Source organism: Protopterus annectens, chromosome 8.part0 (assembly GCF_019279795.1).
Source record: "Protopterus annectens isolate FY-2018-M chromosome 8.part0, PAN1.0, whole genome shotgun sequence".
NCBI lineage: Eukaryota > Metazoa > Chordata > Ceratodontiformes > Protopteridae > Protopterus > Protopterus annectens.
In genome coordinates this window covers 1,100,529,033-1,100,555,588 of record NC_056741.1, presented here as the reverse complement: position 1 = coordinate 1,100,555,588, position 26,556 = coordinate 1,100,529,033, and the positions used below count along the sequence as shown (strand labels likewise).

Sequence of the window (26,556 nt, the reverse complement as noted above, 5' to 3'; positions counted from 1 at the left end):
CTGGCGAAATTGATTTCGGCTCCGGAGCCTATGGCCTCTTCATCCTTTGTTGTTCCTCCTCTGAGCCTTTCTCTGCCTTCGGAGCCAGAGTTGTCTGTTCCGTCGGGTGCCATTAGTTCGGTTCCAGTAGCCTGGCCTGGCCTCTAGATTCCGATTTTGGCTCTGACCCCGTCGGCTCCGTCAATGGGGTCGAGGGTCCACGGTTCTCCGGTCGGACCCGAGGGGGATGGATCGTATCGATCATCGGTTCCGAACCTTCCTCTCAGTACTTGGCTTGAGTGAGTATGGACCCGACATATGCTTTGGACCTCATCTCCTCGGCGCTGCGGCCTACTACTGTTTCCCCTACAGATAATTTGCCTTCTGAGCCGGGGGAGTCTGCCTTCAAGGTTATGAGGAGCGTGCTGGCCAGGTTGTCAGCTGCATCCTACGGCACCGATACTCTGCCCCCTCCAGCACCGGTGTCAGTTTTGGTTCACGCTCTATCCTTGGGCAGTGGAGACCCTAAGCTTCAAGATACCTCCATGAGTGGTCCCCAACTTTCTGTCTTCTCCCCAGAGTTTTTGCCTGAGGAGCCTGCCAGAAAGAGATTGTGTAAGAGGAAACACCTTGACTCCCCAGATGAGTCTCTCATGTCGGACACCGACCTTGAGGAGTCAGAGGGGTCCCCCAAGTCGTCTTCTGCAGATATCTCTTTTTCAGATATCATGGAGATCTTGAAGCAGGGAGGCCGCTGGGTCTCCAAATTCCCTTCTGATGAGGAGTCGATGTTCCTGTAGGCTTTCGGGGTCTCAACCCTCCACCTCTTGGGATGTCCTTCATGGATGCATCTGCAGTCATAACAACTGGGTTGTCCTGTCGTCAGGCAGCCCTTCGGTCGGCCGGATTCCAAAGTCCGGGTCCGGCTTCGGCTGATGTCGCACTTCACCCGACGTCATCTCTGCTGGTCTTCGGGTATAAAGGCATCAGCCGGCGCCATTTTCCTCAGTCTTTCTTGCCGTGGCCAAGCAGAAGCTGTTCGCAAGTGCCGGTCGGTCAGATCCAGAGATTACTACTACCGAATACTACTTGAGACTTCTAAAAGCTAAGTACCCCATTGGGGACTCTTTCTTGCCTCAGCCGATGTCAGAAAAAGTCAATAACTGTTTAACTTGTGGGAAACAAATACCTCATAAAGATTTCCACTCTTACTGTTTGCCTTGTTTAGGCCCAGACCACGATGTAGCAGCCTGTTCGCCTGTGCTTCATTCAACCGGGCTTAGGCGTCGGTCGGAGTTGCTGAACAGTTTTCGCTCAGATTTTCATTATGCCGTCGGATCCTCCGACTACCCAAATTGTTAAAACGCAAAAGACCAACACTCATGGGTCCGCGGTTTCGCCGAAACCATGGTTAAGCAAACCCAGACGGTGTCTCGGTTTCGCGAAACCGAAAACTGATCAAAGTACAGCGAATCAATGACTACTACTGAGGTTCCTGCTACTTTACTTGAATCGGCCTCAGAAATTTTACCTACAACAGTGGTTACTAGTGACTTATCAGACACCATCCCTTTGGATGTCTCCACCCCAGCACGTGGTGCTGCTAGGCCTCCTGCAGCCATGTCTATTAAGGCCTTTGCCAGGGCTAAAGCAGCCAAATCTACTAAATCAGTGCCTGTTAAACCCCCCTCAACCAGGCCCACTTCTAGTTCACAAATGCTTACTCTGGCAGAAGATTTAATATCCTTAATTAGGGGATCTCAATCTCACCCAGACAGGGCCTCTCAGCCCCCAGAAAAGAGACCTAGAGCAGAGCCCCCCGAGCCTGTGTCCTCTGATGATTCTGCGGATGACTCAGATATTACAGACCAGCCAGAGGCTCCTTTCTCCAATTATGAAGACTCAGATGCTGAAGAATCCATTCCAGCTGCTTCTCCACCAGAAGAATTTTCCTTTGGAGAAACCTTACATTCCATGCGAGAACAATTCCAATGGCAGGAACAGGATTTCTCAGATTCCAGAAAAAGACTTAGGACTTTTCTGCACCTACCACAACATAGGCCCTTAGCTATACCTCCTGTCCTCTCTGTTGTGGACGATGCATTTAACGATGTCTGCACTGCACCAGATTCCTTACCTCCAGCCCCTGCCAAACCAGATAGATTTTACAGGGTGCCAGACACTCATCATCACCTATACAAGGTCCCACTTGCAGACCCCGAAACTATATCCCAGGGGCCTAAAGCAGTAGCCTCGACCACAGCAAAAAAACCCTATTCCTTCTGAAAGGGAAGCCAGGTCTTTAGACAGATGGGGCAAAAAAGTCTACACCTCTGCTACTCTCTCAGCTAGAGCTTTAAACTGTCAGTTTCACATGATACAATACCAAGAGTTTATGCTTGATCAGTTAACTAAAAAGCTATCCTCTGATGACTCGATAGATAAGAAATATGTATTAGAAATGGTAAATAACATACAACAGGTTAGTAACCATTCCTTAAAATGTGGCTATGATGCACTGGAGGCTTCATTTAGATCAGCCATGACTGGCACAGTGATAAGAAGACATGCATGGCTGAAGGAACAGGTCTTACGGATCATGTTAAAGCTAAGTTATTAGATGCTCCTATGGAAAAGGCCAGTTTGTTTGGTACACCTGCCCAGCAGGTAATGAAGAAAATGGAAGAAAAGGCAAAATCTGTACAAACGGTTAAAGATTTCTTGCAGGTTCAGCCCCAAGGTTTAGCAGGAACTGGCCTGCCAAAATTGGTCCTTTCCTGACTCCACAAGATCCCAAAGGGGCAGGAATAGACGTTCCAGAGGCAGAAATCAATCCAGAGGGTGCCTACAGAGGACGACAGTGGCAAGGTAATAACAGAGGCACAGACACAGCCACTACCACTACAACAGGACAATCACAGTGACTTGATTCTAACTCCGCCTACCAGGGAACAAATAGCAGCACCATTAGGCGGAAAATTAACCTTATTTTCAAGAACTGGCACTATATCACAAAAGACAAGTGGATTTTGCAAACCATAGACCAAGGTTACGGTTCCACTTCCACACTTTACCAGTCAAAGAGGAATGCCAAACCTGCCTCCAAATCAAAAAACAGAAGCTCTACAGCAGAGAATGCAATTAACAAAGATGAGAGCTGTGGAAAGAGTACCAATAACAGAACAAGGCAAAGGATTCTACTCCAGACTATTCCTAGTTCCAAGAAAGGAAAAAAGTTGGAGACCTATTCTCGACCTGTCCACCTTAAACACATACATCATTGTCCCAAAATTCAAAATGCTGACCCTACAGCAACTTCTTCCCATGCTGGGCAAGGAGTGTTGGCTGGTAACTCTAGATCTCAAGGAGGCATACCTGCACGTCCCCATTCGACCAATTTGCAGAAGATACCAACAAGTACGAACCTTTGAAAAACACAAAAGCAAGCGAGACCAAATCCTCAGTACTTTAAAAATCGTAAACGTATTTTTAATAAGAACGTTTTCGCTCCTACAAAAGCAAGAGCTTCATCAGACAATAATAAAAGAACGCCTTTACACTTTTAAATAAAAGCAGTCATGATGTCATTTCCTTAACTACGGTGGAAATGGAAAAAATGTTTACATTTTCAAAAAATGTTTCCTTGGTGATACTACATAGGCAAAGCTTCAAAAGTAGGTAGCCAGGGTTAATTTCACCAAGATACCACCGTACAAAAACCTCAATAAATTACTAATGAGGTAATACTAATTTAACCCAAATTTAAAATAACATCAAATACATTTACATTAATACTAACACTTATACTTTAGTTTATCAAAAAACATAAGAAAACATGTAAAAAAGGGAAACCTTAAAACAAAGGTAACTAAAAAAAGTTAATAATCACTCCAAAATTTTCACTATATACACATAATTAGTGTTTCAAAACACTTATTCAAATAGGGCTAGATGTCATGTATTCAGAAACCAAACAATATAACCATATGTCGTGACACATTTTTATCCAAATTTAGAAACATATAAAAACATATAAGAGGACTGTTGTCCTATTTGTTAACGGGAAGGATAGTTAAAAAATTGTTCTAAATTTGGATAAAAATGTGTCATCAGAGAGATGTCTCCAGAGAGATGATCTAAAAGAGCTAGGAGATTCTCTACAGGGTAACATTTCTGATGCCGTGGCACATAAGGTCAGTGCACAGATGTCTACCTTAAATTCCCTTACCAACTCCTCCATGAGGCTGATCTCATATGCAGCTGACAGAGCAAGTAGGGCTGCGGGTTCCGGAGTCTCTCTTAGGAGGCTCTCCTGGATGCGCCTGTGCAATTTCGCAGAGGCCTTCAAGTCTACGTTCACCAGTGCCCCATTTGATGGTTCATCTTTGTTCGGAATCAAGGTGAAGGACACTCTCACTAGGTGTGAGCAGGAAGGAAAAACCCTGTCTGCCGTGGGAGTCCGTTTTTCCATGCTGTCTAGACCTTACCCCAAGGGCCAAAAGGGTGGGAAGATGTGGTTCAGGAAGTCAGAGGTTTTTTTCAGGGCGCACAAAATGATTCCCCCTCCGGAGGCAGGGGAGGGGGTGGAAATTCAGGTAGATGCTTCCCTAGAGGCAGAGGAGGCCCGTGTAATCAGGGGGAACGTGATTCCTTTTGTGGTTCTCCCTACCAGTGCTCCTGAAGGGAGGCCCGACTGCGTCTCTGGAGCCAGTCGGGGGTCGCATTTCTTTATACCTAGAAGCCTGGCAATAAGTCACCCAAGACGAGTGGGTATTAAAGATAATTTCCAGAGGTTATCATATCCCCTTCACTTCTCCTCCCCCGCCATCCAAGAGAATCCCAGACATTCCACACAGTCACAGGGATTCTGGAACTTTAGAAATAAAAAAGTTGCTTTCAAAGGGAGCCATCCAGCCTGTCCCCACAAACCAAGTAGGATTAAGGACTTACTCCGGATTCTTTTTGGTGCTGAAAAGAGCAGGGGACCTGAGACCCATCTTGGATCTCAGCTGTGAACCGTCATGTACAAAAGTCCAAATTTCGTATGGTCACCGTACAGTCAATACTCTCTCTGTTAGGGAAATATGTGTGGATGTGCTCCATCGACGTCAAAGATGCTTACTACCATATCAAGATGGACAGGGCATCGAGAAGTCATTTACGCTTCCGGCTGGGAGGCAGTCATTTTCAGTTTCGCGCTCTGCCCTTTGGTCTCAGCACAGCCCCCAGGGTGTTCACCAAATGCATGGCAGTGGTAATGGCTCACTTCAGACGTCAGGGATTCCAGGTGTTTCCATACCTGGCGACTGGCTCCTTTCTGCCACCACCAGGCATCTACTGTTACAGACCAGGGACACCAGCATTACACTGTGCAAACGGTTAGGAAGTACTCTAAATTAGAAAAAAAATCTGCTTTGTTGCCCTCACAGCGTGTCACTTTTATTGGCGCCGAACTAGATTTGGTGCTCATGAGGGCCTTCTTACCAGAAGAGAGAATTCAGGCTCTACAACAGCAGCCTTACTACCATTGTGGAAGGTCAGGGCAAAAGTGGTCCTCAAGTTATTAGGGACCATGGCTGCCATGATCATGCTAGTTCCCCTTGCCAGCCTACACATGAGGCTTCTTCACTGGCTGCTTTTTCGCCCAATGGTCACTGCAGCATCTCCCACTCTTCAATTTTATTCTGATTACGGACAACGTGCAAGCGGGATCTACGCTGGTAGCTTTAAGCCAGCAATCTCAACGTGGGCAAGCCCTTTGTCCCATCTTCTCCAGTTGCCACGATGACCACGGATGCCTCCCAGATTGGGTGGGGGCAGCAGGATCACGAGACTCATTTGCATGTCAGTGTCTTGGAGATGAGAGCAGTGTCTCTCCCTCTAGGGACAATTGCAGTCCACTCAAGACAACATGTCAGTAGTGTGGTACGTGAACAAATGGGGAGGAACAAAATCATACCCCCTTTGCGGAGAGGCACTTCGAGTTTGGCAGTGGGTGGTGTCTTCCCAACGCTTTCTAGTTGCAACGCATATACCGGGGAAGTCTGTGATTGCCGACAGGCTGAGCAGAGCTATCCTAATGCCTCAAGAGTGGTCCCTGAACAATTATGTTGCGTAAGAGATATTCCACAGATGGGGTCAGCCTTGCTGCGATCTGTTTGCCAGCCCCCTCAATGCCAAATGCAGCAGCTACTTCACCCTTATACCCCCCAGTAGGGGAGACACCCAGGGATGCTCTGGCTCACAATTGGCCCTCCGGTCTTCTCTACACCTTTCCCTCTGATATCAAAGTTCATTCAGAAAGCACAGTCTTTGGGGAGCAAAATGATCCTCATTGCCCCACACTGGCCTCGTCAGATTTGGTTTCCCTTCTTTCAACCCCATCTAATGGAGAAGCCTAGATTCTGGACCCAGTTCCAGATCTGCTGACTCATATGTCAGGACAGTTCCATCCCTCCATCCAGACCCTCAGGTTGACAGCCTGGCTGCTCCAGTTCCATCCTTGGTCAGGCTTCATGATTTTTCCCCAGAAGTGGTCCATATTCTATCATCTTCCCACAAGCCTTCTACCAGGAAGATTTATTCCAGTAAATAGAAGAGATTTTCTATTTGGTGCCGTGAGAGACATATTGATCCTTGTACAGTGCCTATATCGGCAATATTGGAATTTCGTTCTCAACTGTTTAGTCAGGGTTCAGCTGCGGCAACCATTAAAGTGCAATTGTCAGCAATTTCTACCTTTCACGTTGCCAATGAGCCCAACCTTATGGCTCATAGGCTTTGTAGGGCTTTTATGAGTGGGACGTTGTTACTCTGACCTCCATTCTTTGATCCAGTGATGCCATGGGACCTCAATTTTGTACTACAGAAGCTCACCTCAACTCCCTTTGAGCCCGCAGCTATGTGTGACATTAAATTCTTAGCATGGAAAACAGTATTCTTGGTAGCCATAACTTCAGGTAGCCTGAACTCCAAGCATTATCAATTAGGCCACCTTATTTGGTGTTCCACAAAGCTAGGGTCTCCTTAAGAACCAACCCTTCCTTTGTTCCAAAGGGTTGCCTCTGTTGTCAATAGCAACCAATCCATTGAGTTGCCTGTGTTTTTTCCTGAATTCTACAACAAGGCAGAATTTAAGTTTCATCAACTGGATGTTCACAGACAATTGCATTTCTATTTACATAGGACAACAGATTTCAGGAAATCAGATCAAATGTTGTCTCGTTTTCAGACAACTAGAACTTATCTCGCTGGATCTCAGATTGTGTATCATTTATTTATGCTTCCATTGGCAAGGAATTACCCTTTAAAGTGAAGACTTATTCTGCACGTTCTGTGGCTACCTCAACTGCGTTTCAGGCTAGGATGCCTATGGATGATATTTGTACTGCAGCAACATGGGCTTTGCCTCCTAACTTTATTAGTCACTACAAATTGGATCTGGTCTCTAGAGGTAAATCTTCCTTTGGTTTCACGGTGCTCAAGAGTAGTTTTCACTGAGCCACCCAAGGTCAAGGTTCTAGGGACACTGTCCCATGGGTAAGAATGAAGGCGAGATTGGACTACATAACATCAAGAAGTTATGTACTCACCATAACGTTCGATGTATGTAGTCCATCTCGCCTTATATTCTTTCTTAACCCTCCCTCCTTCCCCCTCCTGGAGGTATTGTCTCTAGGTATGAGTAGTCCTTTCTGTTGAGGGGGTTGTTCTTCTCAGTGTGTATGTGTGTGAGCTTGCAGCAAACAAGATCTGGGGAATAGACCTGTTGCATGATGGGATACCTCTTAGCCACGAGCCAGTTGAAGACTTCGAGCTAGAATATGGCCGAGTCAGAGCCAAGGTTCGGCTCCGAACTCACGGGTAAAAATATAAGGCGAGATGGACGACATACATCGAACTTTATGGTGAGTACATAATTTCTTGTTTGCCTTCGTCACAGCTAATAACTCAATAAAGGTATTTACAAAAATGAGACAAAATATGTCCTAGCTGCAACACTGTCCACTGTACTTTCTCATCAAGTGCGCACCCCAAACCAAACTCATGTTAAGCACTCCCTTGTGTCTGTACAGAACAACCATAAAACTTGTATTAACTCCACTAGGAGCCCCTATTAAGTCATACTTTGTATTACTGACCTCTTTCATTATGTAAATCGATGAACCCCAGTCAAACTTGTCTTTCCATTAAAGTATCGCACAATCTTCACAGGTGTATTAGCTCACAAAGTTCAGATGTGAGAGTGTTCTATCTCGCCTTTGTTCTTACACATGGGTTGGCGACAAGCTCTGCATCGAGAAGAAGAAGCTCGAGATCACCTAATACCCACAATCCTCTGCCTTTACCTCAGATCTAGTTTGCATCACTCAGATAAGATTTAGAATTTTATTCTTGTTTTCTCTGGTACTTTAGTATTAGAAGCTGTTTAATAATAATTTGTGTGAGTGTGGTAAGGTATAAGGGAATCTCGGTTCCATTAAAGTTATAAAACTTAGTCAGAGTTCTCTTCGGGGCCTACCACCCCTTATTGGATTTGACAACCGGATTGACTTCACTACTGGATTTGACAATTTTACCGGACTTGACTCTTTTTCTGGATTTGACTATCTTTCTACTTACTTTGACATGTCTGAAAAGGCCAAATCAGGGTTCAAGCGTTGCCAATGTGGGCAAAAAATGTCAGTAACTGACAACCATAGTTCCTGTGTCTACTGTCTTGGCCCTCTCCATCTGCAAGAAGACTGCTCTATTTGTCATTCTTTCAGTGGGAGGGTCATGACAGATAGGCGCAGGAAATTAATGGACAGAGGTTTATTAAAACCTTCCTTTCAGGAGGCTCTGGATGCTTCTGACCAGGCATCCAAGTCCTCGAAGGAATCTAAGATGTCGGAGCCCAGTCAGCCGGGAGCTCTTCCACTAAAGTTAGATCACCGGTTCCACAGACTTGGCTGAGTGTTCAACTGTTGTCAGTTAGTCTTGGAACTGGTGATGGAGCCCTCCCGACACTATTGAGGTCGGTCTTCTAAGCTCTCCGATATCGATGTGGACCGTGGTGCAGAAGTTATTGGAACATTCGTTTCCACCCAGTTGGTGTCGAAACTTGAAGGCCTCCCATTATCTCCATCCATTCCTCCTCCGAGACCTGTCCAGTCTTTGGAGCTGGAAGGTTGATCTACTGATTGTGGAGCCCCGGGCCAGGAACCCGTTTCTTTTTCGGGTCTTGCTTTCACCTCGACTCCGTCGGATCGTACCCACCAGAGTCAGCGGCATCTGTCCGTGCCTGTTTCAGGATTCTTCCCATTTCTTGAACCGGGGCCTTCGATTCACGAGGAAGGTGTTGTCTACCCAGACAACCACATCAGTAGAAGCAGCCTCTCCTCCCCATAAAGGACCGTTATCTTCCTCTGCACCAACGTATCTCGGCCACCCTGGAGGTGCCCCTCTTCCTCGGAGGCTTCTTCGGATGCTCCCCGAGACACTTAGATTCTCCACAAGAATCTTTAACATCCGATACTGACTTGGATGAGTCAGAAGGGTCCCCAAAGTCACCTTCAGAAGATGTCTCCTTTTCTGACATCTTGGAGATCCTGAAGCAGAGAGGTGATTGGCAGTCCCTCCCCTTCTGAGGATGAGGAAGCCTAATAAGTACATCACTGCACCCCAAGACAAGCAGCGGCCACCAAAAGGGAGAGATGTCGTCTTTCCTCATCTGTCCATCCGCCTAACAGAGATTCTAGGACTATGGACCCTGAACTATTTGACTCATTTACACCGCTTGCAGAGGATCTAGTCAAAGAGTTGGGAGATACCCTCCAGGGTACTACAGAGATGCTACGGTCTCAGAGAAAGTCGCACATCTAAATACCCTTACATCCATTGTTAACTCATCCATGAGGCTGATATCATACGCGTCGAAGGATCTATGTTCATTAGCCTTCAAGTCTTCCTTTACTACATTTGATGGTGCCACACTTTTTGCCCTAAAGTAAGTGAACAGGAAAACCACAAGGATCTTTCCCAGGCACACAGGGTGATGCAGAGGGGTCTGCAAAACCAAGGTGACAGGGATACCTCCTGGTAAACCTTTCCAGCACTCCTGAGGGAGGCCCACTGTCCTGCTCTGGAGGCCCTCAGGCCTGGCAAAACATTACTACAGACAACTGGGTAAAAGCGTTGTTACCAGAGGTTACAAAATACCATTCCTATCCACCCCCATTCCAAAGAAAAACTTCCAGATGTACCACAGCTATAGAAATTTCAAAGCTGGTAGAAAAAAGAGTCATCCAAGCAGTCCCAGCGTACCAGACAGGATCCGGGACTTAGTCAAGGTTCTTTTTAGTTCCAAAGAAGAGGGGGGACTGGGCGATTCTGGACCTAAACAACCTCAACACCTTTGTCGATCCTTCCATTCCTACAGAATGGATGTGCTCAATAGATCTGAAGGACTCATACTACCACATCAAAATGGCCAGGGTGTCCAGGATCATTTGTCTGACCTCAGCCCCCAGGTTTTCACCAAATGCATGGCAGTGGTAGCGGTGTTTCCATATCTGGACGACTGGCTCCTATCTGCCACCACCAGGCGTCATCTGATACAGGCCAGGGATTACACCCTACAACTTTGTATTCACCTCGGAATTTCCGTAAATTTCGAAATCTTTACTACAGCCATCACAGCATATCTTATTCATATCATTTGGTTCTAAGGCTTCCTACAGAAAGGATAGTCGACTTTCAAACACACATTTCTCTCTTCTGTCAAAAAAAAAAAACCCGCAAAGCTGGTTCTGAAGGTCTTAGCTTCTCTCATTGCGATACCATTGGGAAGACTGCACATGAGAGTTCTACAATGGCTGCTGTTTGCACAATGGTCATTCCAACAGCTACCTCTGACACACGAAATTCTGATAACAAACACATGCAAATCACACCTAACTTGGTGGCTTCAGACTTGCAACCTTTCCAGCGGAAGACCATTTCTGATAGGATGGGGGCATCTTTCAGGGACAGACAGTCAAAGCGAATGGACCAATCTGGAGTACAATCTGCTGCAGTGTTCTGTTCTGAGGTTGGGGGCTTGTTTTACTTTGCTCCCCTTCTTCCTCTAGGGACTATTGCAGTTCAGACAGACAACATGTCCGTAGTCTGGTACATAAACAAGTATCAACTATGCAGAGAGGCCATGAGAATTTGGGTCATCCAACGCCATAGCCGACAGGCTGAGCAGAGCAATACTGTTGCCTCACGAGTGGTCCTCTCAAACAGTCAGTTGGACATGATGGGCCAGCCTTCCTGCGATCTGTTTGCGCGTCAATGAACGCCATGCAAATGCAGGAGCTTTTTTTTACCCTCCACCCTCCAGGTCCCCAGGGGGGCTGGTGCACGATTTGGTCTCCTGTATGCTTTTCTCCTGTTTCCTTTTTTTCTGATTTTCTGCATTTCTGCAAAAAGCCAGCAACCTTCAAGGGCGATAATCCTCATTGCCCCATTCTACCTTGGATGCTGGACCCAGAGCCAGATCTACTGACTCACTCACCCATCTCTCGAATCACTCCATCTAGCAGCTTTTCTAGCCAGGTCTGATTCCCTTACAACCGGGTTCAGGAATATTTTAGTGGCTTCTCATAAAGCTCCACTACAAAGACTCACACCAGTAAATCATCATTTGGACCCTGTTATAGCTCCGTTGAACAAGATCTTGGAGTTTTTGACAGAATTGTTTCATGAAGGAGCTTCTCCTGCTACTTTAAGAGTGCAGTTGGCTGCCATTTCTAACTATCATGTGGAAGAATGTGGTGCCTATTATGGCTCATAGACTTTGTAAACCTTTTAAAAGGATCTTTTCATATCAGACCACCAGTTAGAGTTCCTACATCACCGTGGATTTGAACCTCTTACTTTCTAAATTGATGTTGCCCCTTTGAACCAGCCTCAATCTGCCCATTGAAATTTTTATCGTGGAAAACTCTATTAGCACCCTTATTTAATTTTCCACTCTGACAGAGTATTAATCCATCCTTTCTACCCAAAGTTTGCTCTACTAATAATATTAATCAGTCCATTGAATTACCCACCTTCTTTCAAAAATCACTCTAATAAATTAGAGTATATGTTGCACAAATTGGATGTCCATAGACAACTCAGATTTTATTTGGATAGAACAAAAGATCACAGGAAATCTGATCAACTGTTTGTAGCCTTTGCTGACAGCAGAAAGGTGTAGCGCTTCTAATCAAACATTATCGGTCAAACCTAAAGGACATTCTGATCAGTGTCTACATACTTAGGCTAAACCACATACATTTATCTCTCATTACAAAGTGGACAGGGTTTCTAGGGATAGGGCAACCTTTGGTTCCGTGAGTTCCTCAGGATCATGGAGCTAAGATTGAACACTCTCACATATAGAAGTTATGTCCTTATATATATGTATATATATATATATATATATATATATATATATGTATATATATATATATGTATATAGATGATCCTATCATTAGGTAAATTTTTGGTATGTGTGTGTGGTATTAGGTGATCTCGAGCTTCTTCTTCTCGATGCAGAGCTTTTTCAGGTAATTAGCTACTTACTAGTAGGTAAACAGTAGATAACTTTGACAGTTACAGTAGGTAACATTGAGTGACATATTTTATAGGTTCATAGGTTGGTACTAGGCTATCGGCCCCAGGGCCTATAGAAGCCTAGCCATAACAATTCCCTGGCTATTTCTTCCCACACTATTTACTTCCCTGGACCCCTGTCTAGCAGGGCGACTGACGTGATCCCCGGGGTGAGATTCCTTTCTCCCATCCAATCATCAAAGTTCCTTTTGAAGATGGCCAAAAAGGCGCTCTGCTTGACATGTATGGGCAATCTATTCAAGAGTCTCAGGAGTCTCTGGGTCAGGAACCTATCCTTTCAGCATGTTTTGTTTATTGTGATGACAAAGTTTAGATCCCTGGACGTGATACTCTGAGGGATTGGGATTTCTTTAAGTGTAGCATGTCCAACAGCTCTGGGTTTTACATGGCCTTGTATGTTAAGCCGAGATCGCCTCAGAGTAGACTATATGCGACAGAGTATAGCTGGAGTTTAAGACGGTCAGCATAGGGCATCTGCTTTAGTCCTGTGATTCTTTTAGTGAGGTATTTTTGCGGCCTTTCCAGTTGTTGCATATGTCTTGAGAGGTACATGCCAAATGGGGCATTGTATTCTGTAATGGGTCTAATGAGGGGATGAGTACAGTGGGACAATGACCTCCTTTTTTCTGGATGAAAAGCCCTTAGTGATGAGGTGCGTCACATAGAAGGATTTCCTGACACTTGTGACAATGTGGTTATTGAAGGCGAGACCACTGTTCACCTGTGTCCCTAAGTCTGTTATCACACTTTCAGTATTTAGTGTACTGCCACCTATGTGATGATTCACGGGTACATGTTTTTTCCCAAAGGGGACAACTATACATTTCTTGGCATTGAGCTTGAGCCCATGGCTCTGGCACCAAGCATCTGTTTCTGTAAGGCCCTTTTGTAGAGTATCGACATAATTTGGGGATTCACTAATGGCTCCTAGTTTGCAGTCATCTGCGAACTTTGTTAGCCAGAGTCCCTTAGTGTTGGCCTGTACTTCAGAGAAGTAGATGCCAAACAAGAGAGATCCCAGGACTGAACCGTGAGATACTCCACTTGTCACTTGTCTGGAGCTGGATTTGGAGTCAGCTACTTTTACAATGTGGGTTCTGTCAGTAAGCCAGTTGGCAACCCATCGAGTGAGGTAGGGATTAATGCCCAGCCTAGTAAGTTTATCTATGATTCCAGAGTGGGGGATGGTGTCAAAGGCCTTGCCGAGGTTCAGGTAGGCTGTGTGGACTGCCTTACCCTCATCCACGGCTCTGGAGACTGATTCAAAGAAGTCTGTCAGGTTCAGGAGACAAGATAGGCCCTTCACAAACCCAGACTGGGTGGGGTCCAGTGTTTTAAAGTTGCCATATGTCTTCGTTTATAAGTTCCATGATAATACGTTCCATGGCCTTGCAGATCGGGCTCGTCAGACTGAGGGGGCAGTAGCTCCCAGGATCCAAGGTGGATCCCCCCTTGTGGAGTGGGATAACTGTAGCTGTGCGCCATTCAGTGGGCATGAAGCCTGAGGTGAGGGTGTAATTAAACATGACACTTAGGTGAGGTGCCAGTTCATTTTGTAGTTCATGTAGTACATATCCCTGGATGTCATCTGGTCCCATGGATGATGCTGTATTCTTAGCTTTGGAGAGTGTGTTTTTTACCTTTGTGGCCATTATTACCGGAATTTAGCAGTCTTCCAGGATTGAGATGGGCCATTTAGGGGGTGAGAGGGGGGTGAAGTTGGCACTAAATTGATCTGCCAGGTTATTGGCAATATCCTTGGGATCAGTGCAGATCTGAGCATTGCCATTTAGGTTCTTGACATAGTTATAGAATGCCTTGTGGTTGTCTTTGGAATCTTTGGCAATTTTATTTTCGTAACTAGCTTAGGAGGATTTTATGAGGGATCTCAGCTTCTTACTGAGGCTGGTAAGGGAGTTTTTTGCATCCTGGGATTTTCCTCTTTCCTGCAAACGTTTCTTCCCTTTGTTGTAAAGTTTTTGTATGGCTTCCTTAATTGGTTTAAGGTTTCCTTAATTGATCTGTTTTAATTTCTGTCCGACTCACAAGAGACAGAGCTGTGGTGTCTTTTGAAGTTTTAATATGTAGTTAAAAGCAGAACACAAGCAAAGCACAAGGTAAAGAAAAGAAATCATAGCACTCAAAATATAAAAAGGCAATAAACTAATACAAAATGCAACAAATAAAAAGCAAACCAACCTTTCCCTCACAGCAAAGTGTAGCAGTCTGGGTGAGCCTTTCCAAAAAAACTTTTACCTTGTAAAATTAAATTTTTGTGACTTAGCAATATATTGAACACTGAACATCCTTCAAAAACTCCAAATGCTAAAAAGCTATTAACTTTAGCTGTACTTTTTATAATCTGTTATTAGCCATACCACATTAAGCAAAAACATGTATTTCAGAAATGCCCCTACATTCTAGCTAGTACTCAGACCAGACCTCCTCCTTCTCGGAATCTGCCAAGTTTAACCACTTTGATCTTGGAGTCTGTCATATTCTTTTAAAACCACATACTGCCAGATCCTGTCCATCAACAAAAGTGACTACTCCATCAGAAAAAAAAAAAACATTTAAAATCAGGTAGGTAAATCAATTTGAATTTCAATCCTTTTTTTATTTTCTTGCATGCATCACCCCTGCAAATTTTGTTTCCCGTCTAGTTGTTTGGTTTTAATAGTCATTAATAAAAACTCTCTCTCTCACTACCTACTTTTGACATACTTTGCCACTTTTCTATAAATTAGTGACATGGCTGTTTACTTAGTACACAGCTGCTCTAGCACATGCAAAGGAGCCATGTATGCTGAATAGTGTAATATTGTTTAGTGGACTAATCTGATCATTCCACTGTATTGTCTTTCATATGAAGCATATAGCACAGCCAGATTCCCTCTTTTCACCTGGTTTAAATTACTTTTGTAGTAAACATTGTCAGTTTCTCTTAAGACTTTGCAACTTGCTGTTTTTGTATCTTGATATTCTCTGTAATGACAAAAGTGGCTTTTGCTTAATCACAGATCAAAGTAATCCTCATGAACGTCAGATGTATCCATTTTCACCAAATATCTTAAATATTGTTCAGTTTTCATAACGCCAAGAAAATAAAATAGCCTCCAATAATAGTACCACTGCTGCTGAGGTGAAATTATAAATTTCCTTTTTTTCTTCTTCATCCCTTGCAGCACTCTTGCCACCATTCTTACATAATAAACTTTCAGATAAATGTTTCACTGTTAAAAACGCGTAGTTGAGGTCTACCAGTGGCAGCACCTTTATGTAACTTCACTTTACAGTGAAGCAAAGTTTACTCACTATATGAAAATTATTAGATATAATTGTTAAAATAGCACTCTATCTTGGAGCTGCTGAAGGTGATACCTTCACTCAGCAAGCATTATGAAGTTTACCACTTGTATTCTTTTGATACCTTTGAGGTACTAAATAACTCCTGTTATGTTCTACTTTTTCTTCTTTTTTGAAAACTGTACATATTAAGCTGTTCCTGTCCCAGTTTCTATGGCTTCTGGTGTAGGCCATACACGATTGTTGTGGTCTTCCTTTGAACATTATCCAGTTTACATTTCTAGAATAACAAAATCTTGCTTTGTGATGCTGTCTGCAGTAGAACCAGCTCTTAGAATGCATCATGAGCTACAGGCCTTAATAGTAGACTTTATCAGTTTTGTAGTATTCTTTGCAGGTCTGCTGTTTTCTTGTATTCTTTATTTTCTTCCACAGATGTGCAACCTCCTGATCAAGCAGCATGCTGCTTACCATGCTCTTCATGTCACTGTTGTGGAAAGCCAGGGTACCTTTCCCAAGGATGAGCGAGCTGGCATTGGCTGCTCACTCTCATCCTCCCCTGACCCATTCATCCTACTAATTGAACATGGGTAATCTGGGAAGCAGTCAGGGCTTTATTTATACCTATGTGCCAAGGGTCTGGGGTACAAATATTCATCTGATTTATGGGATGTGTGCTTGTTCAGCAGATGGGCATGAATTTATGAAGGCAGTCAAGAGCTTTGCATACTAATCTAGTCTGAAGTCTAACACCATGACGTGTAGAAGAGGGTATGCGCATCTTCCAGAAAAAAATAGCCAAATTCTGAGCATAGGAAAGGCTATCACAGGCATAAATTTTGCAAGGAAGTTCTTGTTGCATATTAATTGATACGGTAAGAAAGTGTCATGTTACTAGACAGATCCCTGTATATTCCCATTTTATTGGAAACAAGAGTAGTAGTAGTTTCCCAGTTTAACTGTTTAAATCTTGATAGCTGGCAAACCAAGCAACAGACCTTTCACCAAAGCCATGTTGCAGGGGTACTGGGAGGAGAATCTTACATATGACCATTTCAGAAGTTTTTCTTAAATAAATAAACATGGTTCCAGTCAGCCTGCTGTTCAAGTTGGTCACTATTGTGTTCATAAGGAGCAAAAGGGCAGTCATAGTACTGTTACCATGGCTGAAGTATTGAGTATTTGCAAGAAGCAGCTGTATGTCTTATTTGTGGATGCAGTGTTTTTTTTCAAGCATGCAGAAATTTTCACCTTGATTAAAAGAAATAAAATGCATTCTCAGACTGTACATTTGTTAGACAGTCATTATTGCTAAGTAAAAAAAAGTTTCATGAAAGATTTGTGTATTAAAAACAGTTGTTGATTGTCTTTATGATTGTTATTATTATTGCTAATATATGTTTGGTAGTTGCATAATATGCTGCTGTAGTGTCTGTCATTTTTTCAGGAGAAAAAGGATTTGAATCATATAGTCAGTTATCACAGTGTCTCTCCCTGTCTAACGCTTAATATTGTGACCTAGCATAGGCAGTTAACAATGTTTTTCATTTCTGTTGTAATTCAGAGACACCACTGATCAAGAAAATTGGAAGACCCAGAAAAGGTAAGTTAATGTGTGGATAAGGCATCAATCAGGTATAAAATTTCAGTAAGCACTTGGTTAATGTGGATTTTCTTTAGTTCTAGAAAAACATGTCATCCGGCGAAAGGTGGGAAGGCCTAGAAAAGGCAAGTATCACTGTATTCTAGTAAGATATTGCATATTTATATCTGAACATGTTACTCGAAGTGTTTCTAATATGTCTGCCAAATGCTCTCTGATTAAATTGCTGTGCTTTAACAATATTGCTGTTGTTATTGGCACTCCTTTCATGGCTGCGGACCATTATCATTTATTTCCCATAGTTGACTGTACTGATATGATTGCTCACATAAAGATTGGGTCATCAAAGATGAAAGGAGAAGAAAAAGAAGATAGCTTGCTAGAGACCTAGACAGTAAAATGCAGCTTTATTATAGTACTAAGATATGAAAGATGATGTTTTGGGGGGTGAGCAAGGAAATAATACAAATTAGTGGACATATTACAAGGAAGGGTTTGACAGAAGAATGTAAAACTATAATTTCACCAAAGCTAACCCTTGTTGAGCCATCTAGAAGAGTTTTGGAGGGCATATGTAAAATGCTGGGTTTAGGGGAGGTGGTTCTGAAGTTGTACAAATAGTACCTGATAGTTCATCCCTGGAACACTGTCCACATTTGATAATTTTTGCTAATAGAGGAATACAGATAATCATAGGATTGTAAGGAGCAGTGCATGTCTTAGGGTTAAAGAGGAGAATTGAGTGGGAACAGATGGTACAAACTCCGAGGGAGGGGCATAAGCTGGACACTTATAGTACTGAGAACACTGATAGGAGGGTATTAACCATGGAAGAAAGACAGGGCAGAGGGAGTCTTGTTCAGATATTAAAGGAGATGGACACTGAAGACTCATTTGAAAATATTTTTCATCAGTGAGTAAGTGGTGGGACCATTAGGTTGTTTGCCTCAGTGTGTGTTAGAAAGCCAAACTACAGAATTGTTTGTGAGAGCTTGTGAACACTCAGTATTGACTACTCATTGAAAGGCTGCATGTGTGCTCATATCTCTGCAAAAGTTATTAATTTAGTTTGCCCTCTTCCTTCTGTTTTATTTATGATTTGCTATTCAACACTTTCTTCATTGTCTTTCCATTTTTTATGTTATTAGTGTCTTTGCTTGTGCATACCCATTACCTTGAGTGCATGTCTTTCTGAAAGTCAGTGAGGCTCCAGAAAAATATTTGCAGCTTCTTACATACTCATTGTTGGGATGTATCTTTGTCATTTTTGACAGTTTACTTCATTGAGATTATTTGTGCCATAGTTCACATTATGGGTCAGCTGTTGGCCCACACCTTATATTAATGAAGGCAAAAATCAGCAAACTGCTCAGATGGAGTAGATCAACAAAGTTACTGTATGCAGATGACATTGCACTACTGAATTTCATCAAATGGTAGGTGAGGAATGGAAAAGTGCATATAGAGGAGATGAAAATGAGTGCAGCTAAAACTCTGGTCATGGCAGCAATTTGTGAGAATCAGAAGCACCTGAAAACTGAGAGTGGAAGATAGACTAACAGGTTAAGACATTTGTGCATCTGTAAGGCATGATTGAGGAGAAGAGAAATCGGAATAAGGAAGTTGTAGCTAAATCGGAAATGTTGCGGCCAGCTGGCACAAAGTGTCACATGCAGTGTGTGACAGAAGAGTACCAGAGAAGCTGGAAAGTAAGGTCTATAAAATAGTGCATCCAGTGTTTCTGTATGACACAAAATTGCAGACACTGAAGACAAAGCAAAAGAGGGAAGGCTTGAGATGATGAAAATGAAGTGTCTGAGACAGAAAGTAGAGTGCACACTTGTGGGATAGTTGATAAAATGAAGACATCAGAGCTGAAGGCAAAGTAGCCTCAGTTGCAGAGAAAATCAAATCAGAAAGAACAGATTGAGGTGGTTCAGTCATATGTGCAAGAGTGCTAAAGATAATTTGGTAGATCAGATTTGGGAGACACAAAAAGAAGGCCACAAGAGATGGGAATGTTCAGCCATGAGATGGATGGATTGGTGGGAGAAACTGTGTGGCAGGTAGGCATAACTGAAAGAGAGTAGCACTCGTTTTTAGGTTCATAGGCTTGTACAAAGCTTATGGCCGCAGAAGACCATTGCGAGATTCAGCCACATCATAAAATACTATGAGAGATTAACAGATAGGTAGACACTCCTGGGTAAGTTTGCCATCATTCTTGTAGTCATCCAGACCAACATATGTGGCAACAGTTTATGCGACACCTAAACCCCATATAAAATTTGAAAGAAGGTGATGGTACTGATTTGATGTTTGAAAACAACATTTAAATACATCAAAGAACAACATGTTGTGTTTCTTTTTTTCAGAACAGTGACATCTCTCATGCCTAATATCTTAGGATCTCAGCTGAGAAGCTGACCCAGAGTTGCATTAAGAGTGATATAACTGTTCAACCTGGTTTTGACTATGCCTTATTTCCCTTGTCAGGCAGAAAGACCTCCAGCCAACATCTTGCTGGTTCTGCAGACCTTGTCTTTATTTCCTTTAGTTAAAGAATATTTATTGAATTTCAGAAATCCTTATGAGACGTTTTGTTCGTCTTTGTTTTGTTAAAGCTGGTCCCATTGGCGGTCAATTGTAATACAAGCCCTAAAGGTCTGTCAAGTTTTTCTTCCAGAGATCTTAGTAAAAGAAGCTTAAGATGTGATGTTGTCCAATCTCGCCTTTATTCTCAGTGATGGGGTTGGATCCGATCCATCGGGTCCGTGTCGGCTTTTTACCAAAGCTCAAGGCCTTCAACAAGCTTCTGGGCACTCTCCTTATCCCAGAATGCACCTCACAACTACTTCAGATCTCGATGTTCTTCGTCTTCCATTGCTGCAGTCCTGACTATTGGGTATAGTCCGCGTCCCAGTCGGCCCGAATACCAGAGTATAAGGCTGCCGGTCATCATGGCGCCTTAGACTGACGCCAGTACGCCAGGGTACTAATGCGCATGACCGACGTCATTTCCTCAGTCTTTTTTGCCGCATGGTCCGATGCAGAAGCAATTTTGCGAGTGCAGGTTGGCGTTCTGAGATTTTCCGAAACCGGAGTTTCAGACCGAAACAGAGTTGGCTAAGTACCCCGTTAGTCAACATTTTGGTTTTTTCTTGCCTCAGTATTTAACCGATCTCAGAAAAAGTGAATAACTGTATTTCTTGTGGGAAGCAGATACCGCATAGGGATTATCATACATTGTGTATACCTTGTTTAGGGCCTGAGCACGACGTTGTTGGTTGCCGCTCTTGTGCTAGATTTAACAAGCGCACTATTAAGAGGAGGCTAGATTGTGCTAGGTTAGTGTTTGGGAAGCGTTGCAATTATAATATGCCGCGGCTCCGGCGCCCGCTTCATCCAAGAAGCGCAAGGACAAAACAGTGAAGCCTAGGGGTGAGGAACCGCAGTCCCGACGCCGGTTCTTTAGAAGGCTCAGGGGAGCCAGAGGTTTTGCCAGGGGTCTCTATGGAGTCTCAGGCAGATACTTTACTGTTACAGGATGTGCCCTCTCAGGAGGTAGGCCAGGCTGAGGGGCTTCTCAGGTAACTGTTCTTCCCTCTCTTCCCAAGGTAGTTAGGGCCTCCTTCTGTTGCCAAAGCTTCTTTTAGAGGTAGGCCAAGTTCAGCTTCTGTGGGGGCTTCGCCTAGCATCTCCGGCTCTGTCCCTAAGAAACATCTGCTTAAAATGGCAGACGTTTTGTTTACCCTGATCTGAGGTTCTATGCCCCGCCTGATAAGAGGCCTAGGGTGGAACAGGAGTTTGATAGTTTTGAACAGTGTTCACAGGCTTCAGAGTCTTCTGTGGAAGACTTACAAGAGTTTCCTACTTATTCTGATTCTGATGTGGATGATTCCACTCCTACAGCTTCTCCTCCTGAGGATTTTTCATTTTCAGAGACTCTTCACCTCATGAGGGAGCACTTTAAATGGGAAGGCCAGGATTACTCTGATTCCAGGAAAAGGCTTAGGGAATTCTTGTTTTTACCCCAGCATAGGCCCTTAGCTATTCCTCCTGTGTTGAATGTGGTGGAGGATGTTTTGCAGAGGCTCCCTGAACCCTGACTCCTTGCCTCCTGCTCCTGTTAAGCCTGATAGGTATTATAGGGTGCCCGAAGCTCATAAGTATTTGTTTAAGAGTCCTAGGGCGGACCCAGAAACTGTTTCTCAGGGGCCTAAAGGTGTTAAAGCTTCTGTGGTTAAAAATCCTGTACCCTCTGATAAAGAGGCTAGGGCTTTGGATAGGTGGGGTAAGAAAGTATATACTTCTTCCACTCTAGCCATGAGGGCGTTGAATTGTCAGTTTCATATGCTAAAATATCAGATTTATCTCCTTTCACAATTGAAATCTAAGGTGGATGCTTTCGGGGAAGGTATTGAGTGTAAAGAATTGCTGGATTTGGTTCATGTGTCTGAACAAGTGGGTAAGCATTCTTTGCAGTGTGGTTTTGATGCTGTTCAGGCCTCCTCGAGGGTGGCTGCTACTAGTTCTGTTCTTCGCAGACATGCCTGGTTGAAGGATCAGAATTTAGCCGAGCATGTTAAGACCAGGATTTTGGATGCTCCTTTACAGTCTGATGTGTTGTTTGGACCGCCTGTGGAAGCAGTTTTAAAGAAAATGGAGGACAAAGCTAAGTCTATGCAGACTGTTAAAGATTTTTTGCAGGTGCAGCCTCCCAAGTTTAGTAGAAATTGGCCTGCTAAGGGGTCGACATATCCTGCTTATGGTTCCCAGTCTAGGGGTAGGTCTAGACGTGGTAGGGCAGGTCTCAAGGTTCGTTAGGCCTAGATCAGAGAGTTCACCTGCTCAGACTTCTGGTGAGGGCAGGGGTCAGTCCTTTCGTAAGCAGACCCAATGACCTGCCTTTTCAGCTGCCAGTGGATTCTCGACTGGCAGCTCCTTTGGGAGGAAGACTGTCTCTTTACAAAGAAAATTGGGATTTAATCACTCAAGACAGATGGGTGCTGGATATCATTCATCACGGTTACAGATTTTATTTCCACACAATGCCCCCTTTCAAAGGCATGCCAGATGTTCCTCCACAAAGAAAAGAGGCTCACAATCAAGTTTCTCATTTACTCCAGATAGGGGCTATTCAGCCAGTCCCTGTATCAGAAAGGGGCTTCGATTTTATTCTCGCCTGTTCCTAGTACCAAAGAAGGGGAACACGTGGAGACCAATTTTGGATTTATCTATCCTCAACACTTATCTGGACATTCCCAAGTTCAAGATGTTGACGTTACAACAACTGTTACCTCTGCTGGGCAAAAGATCACTGGATGGTAACTTTAGATCTCAAGGAAGCTTACCTTCATGTGCCTATAAGGCTAGGTTGCAGAAAGTATCTGCGGTTCAACTGGAGATTTTCATTATCAGTTCTCTGCATTGCCCTTTGGCTTATCTACTGCGCCCAGAGTATTCACAAAGGTTCTGGCTCCAGTGGTAGCTTCAGGCTTCAAGGCATTCAAATCTATCCTTACTTGGACGACTGCCTGATTCTGGCTCAAGAAAAGGAAGACCTTCTACAGCATCTAGAATATGTCATAGCAGTGCTAAGATGCCTGGGGTATTCTGTGAACGAAATAAAGTCCAGTCTAGTACCCTCTCAAGACATGTGCTTTCTGGGTGTGAGACTGAATACAGCAGCCCAGATGGCCTTTTTAACCCCGGACAAACAAAAGAGTCTGTCACTTTACTTCCATCAACTATCTCATCAGTCCGTGCTGACTGCAAGGACAGTCCTTCAAGCATTAGGGTTCATGGCATCTTGTATTCTGGTGCTTCCCAATGCCAAACTGCATATGAGGAAGCTGCAATGGTATCTCAAAATGTATGGACACAGCACTGCCAGGATTTGGACACTGTCATTCAAATAATACCTTGCCTTCAAAAGGAATTTTGTGGTGAGCTCAGGAATGTCACCTAAACAAAGGACTCTCTGTGACCCGGCCAGAGGCGAGTCAGATTTTAACGACAGATGCCTCGGACACTGCTTGGGGAGCTCATCTGAATGGAAAGTGGATACAAGACAAGTGGCCTGCCAGACTACAGCATCTACATATCAACATGAAGGAGATGTTAGCAGTCCAGTTTGCATTGATGGCTTTCAAGGAGTTACTTCTTCCAGGACAGGTGTTGATTCTAACAGACAACACAACTGTCATGTGGTACATCAACAAGCAAGGGGAACACATTCTTATCCTCTATGCAGGCAAGCAATGATTTTATGGGAGACTGCGTTAAGCCTGCAACTAACTCTTCAGGCAAGGTTTCTGCCAGGAGCACAGAACTCCCTAGCAGATGTGTTAAGCAGACAAATCATGGATCCCCACAGTGGAAACTGGATCTTCATGTATTTCAGAAATTGACAGTGTCATGGGGAACTCCAGACATAGATCTGTTCGCTTCTCCACTAAACCACCAGCTGCCAAAGTATTGCACAAAGGGGTTTCATCACACAGCTTGGAAAGTGGATGCTCTGTCTTTCAGTTGGAAAAACCTTCATGTCTATGCCTTTCCACCTCTGCCTCTTCTTCCAAAGGTATTATTAAAGGTCAGACAAGACAGGCCAAGGATGATTTTGATAGCTCGATTGGCCTCGCAACACTGGTATCCACTACTACGGAGTCTGGTAAGGAAGCCTCCATGGCCTTTACCTCTGATTCCTCATCTGTTATCTCAGAAGGATGGTCATCTGCTCAATGTCAAGCTTCACTCTCTTCATCTAACAGCCTGGCATATTCTCTCTTGAAGCACAGCAGGTCTCAACTTCCTCAGCAAGTTTTAAATGTGATTATGGAAGCTAGAAGACCTAGTACAAGGAAGGTGTACGAGACAAATGGAAGAGATTTTTATTTTGGAGTACAGCAAAGAATTTGGAGATTTCTGAGCCTAATTTGAGTGTGGCTCTTCAATATCTTACTGAGTTATTGGACAAAGGTTTGTCCTTCTCTTCCATTAAGATTCATGCTGCAGCAATTTCAGCTCATTATGATTCTGACCCACCTTTGTTTTCGCATCCTTTGTTCAAGCAGTTTCTTAGAGGGGCAAAGAATATAAGACCCCCAAGAGCTCCTACTCCTGCTTGGGATCTCAATTTTGTGTTGGAAAAACTTACTCTACAACCTTTTGAGCCTGCGGCTACTGCTGAGTTGAAATACTTGTCATGGAAGACTGCTTTTCTGTTGGCCATTACTTCTGCAAGAAGGGTGTCTGAGTTGCAGGCCCTTATGGCAGTAGAGCCTTTTTGATTTTCCATAAGGATAGGGTATCAATGCACTAATCCTTCCTTTATGCCTAAGGTGGTTTCTAGTGTGGCTTTAAACCAAACTATTCATTTGCCTACTTTTTATGCAGATCCCCAAAATAAAGGGAAAAGATTTTGCACACTTTAGATGTACACAGGCAATTGAGATATTATTTAAGCAGGACTAAGGATTTTAGGCAGTCTCAGCAGTTGTTTGTTTCTTTTGTTTTGAGTTCACAGGGCAAGCCTGTGTCAAAACAAACTATTTCCCGTGGATTGGCTTTTGCATTGCATTTTGTTATTCCCATCATGGCAAGGAGATTCCAGCTGGGATTAGGCCTCATTCCACTAGGGCTACTGCCACTTCTACAGCATTTCTAAGGGGTGGCAACTAAGGATATTTTGGAAGCAGCTACTTGGAGTTCAGTGCATACTTTCTCTAAGCATTATCATCTTCCTATCTACTCTAAGTCTAGGGCTGGTTTTGCCACTGCTGTTTTGCAAGGCATGTTATCAGCTCCTACTTCCTTATAATTTGCCAGCCTCCCTTTCCTCTGCTTTGGGATTCTACCCAATAGTCAGGACTGCAGCAATGGAAGGCGAAGACTAAGAACATAGTACAGTTTTGTACCTACCATAAATGTAGATGTTCGAGGATTCCATTGCTGCAGTCCAATCTACCTCCCTCCTTCCCTCTGTGTTTAGGGGTGGCTCTGTAGGTGAGTTTACATGCTTATATTTTTTGTATATATTGTTGTATATATTGTACATGTTTTTGGTGCAGGTTTTTGGGACTTGTCTTTTGGGTCTTCTGACATCTGGGGCAAGAAAAGACTGAGGAAATGACGTCGGTCATGCGCATTAGTACCCTGACGTACTGACGTCAGTCTAAGGCGCCATGACCGACGTCAGCCTTATACTCTGGTATTCGGGCCGACTGGGACGCGGACTATACCCAATAGTCAGGACTGCAGCAATGGAATCCTCGAACATCTACATTTATGGTAGGTACAAAACTGTACTTTTGCCGCTCACAGAGATCAACGCTTTTCAGTAGCTCTGGGCCAAGTACTTCACTTATTGGAAATCTTATAAGTTTAAGTTGTAATTTTTCTGTTTCTTTCTTAATTGTTGATATCTCTTCCTGTTTCAAGCCCATTTTAGTTAGAATCGAATAAGTGGTTAAGCTTCAAAAAATGCGAAGACTGTGGAAAAAAGATGCCCCTAAGCAATGCATGCACGCTGTGTGTGTATTGTTTAGGGTCATTGCATCTTCAAGATTCGTGCTCCATATGCAGTGGGTTTAAACAAAAGGCACTACTGGAGCGTAAAAATTAGCTAATTCTGAAAGGGTTATTAAAACCCTCCTTTACAGAAGTCATATCTAAAAGACCGCAGTCCTCAAAATCTGGCCATTCTGACAAGTCTAGCAAATCGGACAAGTCTGCTAAAAGAGCTTCCTCTGGTCCGAAATCTATTTCAGAGCCAACAGAGAAAATACCAAAGCTGTTTCCCTTACTTCTTCTTCAGAGCTGACATAGATCAGGTCCAAGAAGGTCCCAGAACAGTTAAGTCTTTCGACTCCGACCTTTTTGGTTCCGGCGGAGTCTTCAATATGGAGCCGATCCCCAACTTTGGATCCAGTGTCTCCTCAACTCCATTCACCTATTTTAGCAAAGTCTCCAACTCCTTCAACCCAGTCAGCTAAGAGCCACTCCAGTGAGGATGTGGA

The 26,556-nt window shown here is 43.7% G+C and overlaps 1 protein-coding gene across 43 annotated transcripts in view; it reads left to right on the top strand.

Annotated features, from left to right (window-relative positions):
* LOC122809254 (titin-like) overlaps positions 1–26,556 on the top strand; it is a 3,339,665-nt gene that overhangs the window by 669,719 nt on the left and 2,643,390 nt on the right. For all 43 annotated transcript variants that reach the window (XM_044080625.1, XM_044080596.1, XM_044080621.1 and 40 more), the window contains 2 exons: positions 17,495–17,533; positions 17,611–17,658. In XM_044080625.1, coding sequence (XP_043936560.1) covers positions 17,495–17,533; positions 17,611–17,658 — 87 coding nt within the window. The remainder of the gene's footprint in view (positions 1–17,494; positions 17,534–17,610; positions 17,659–26,556) is intronic.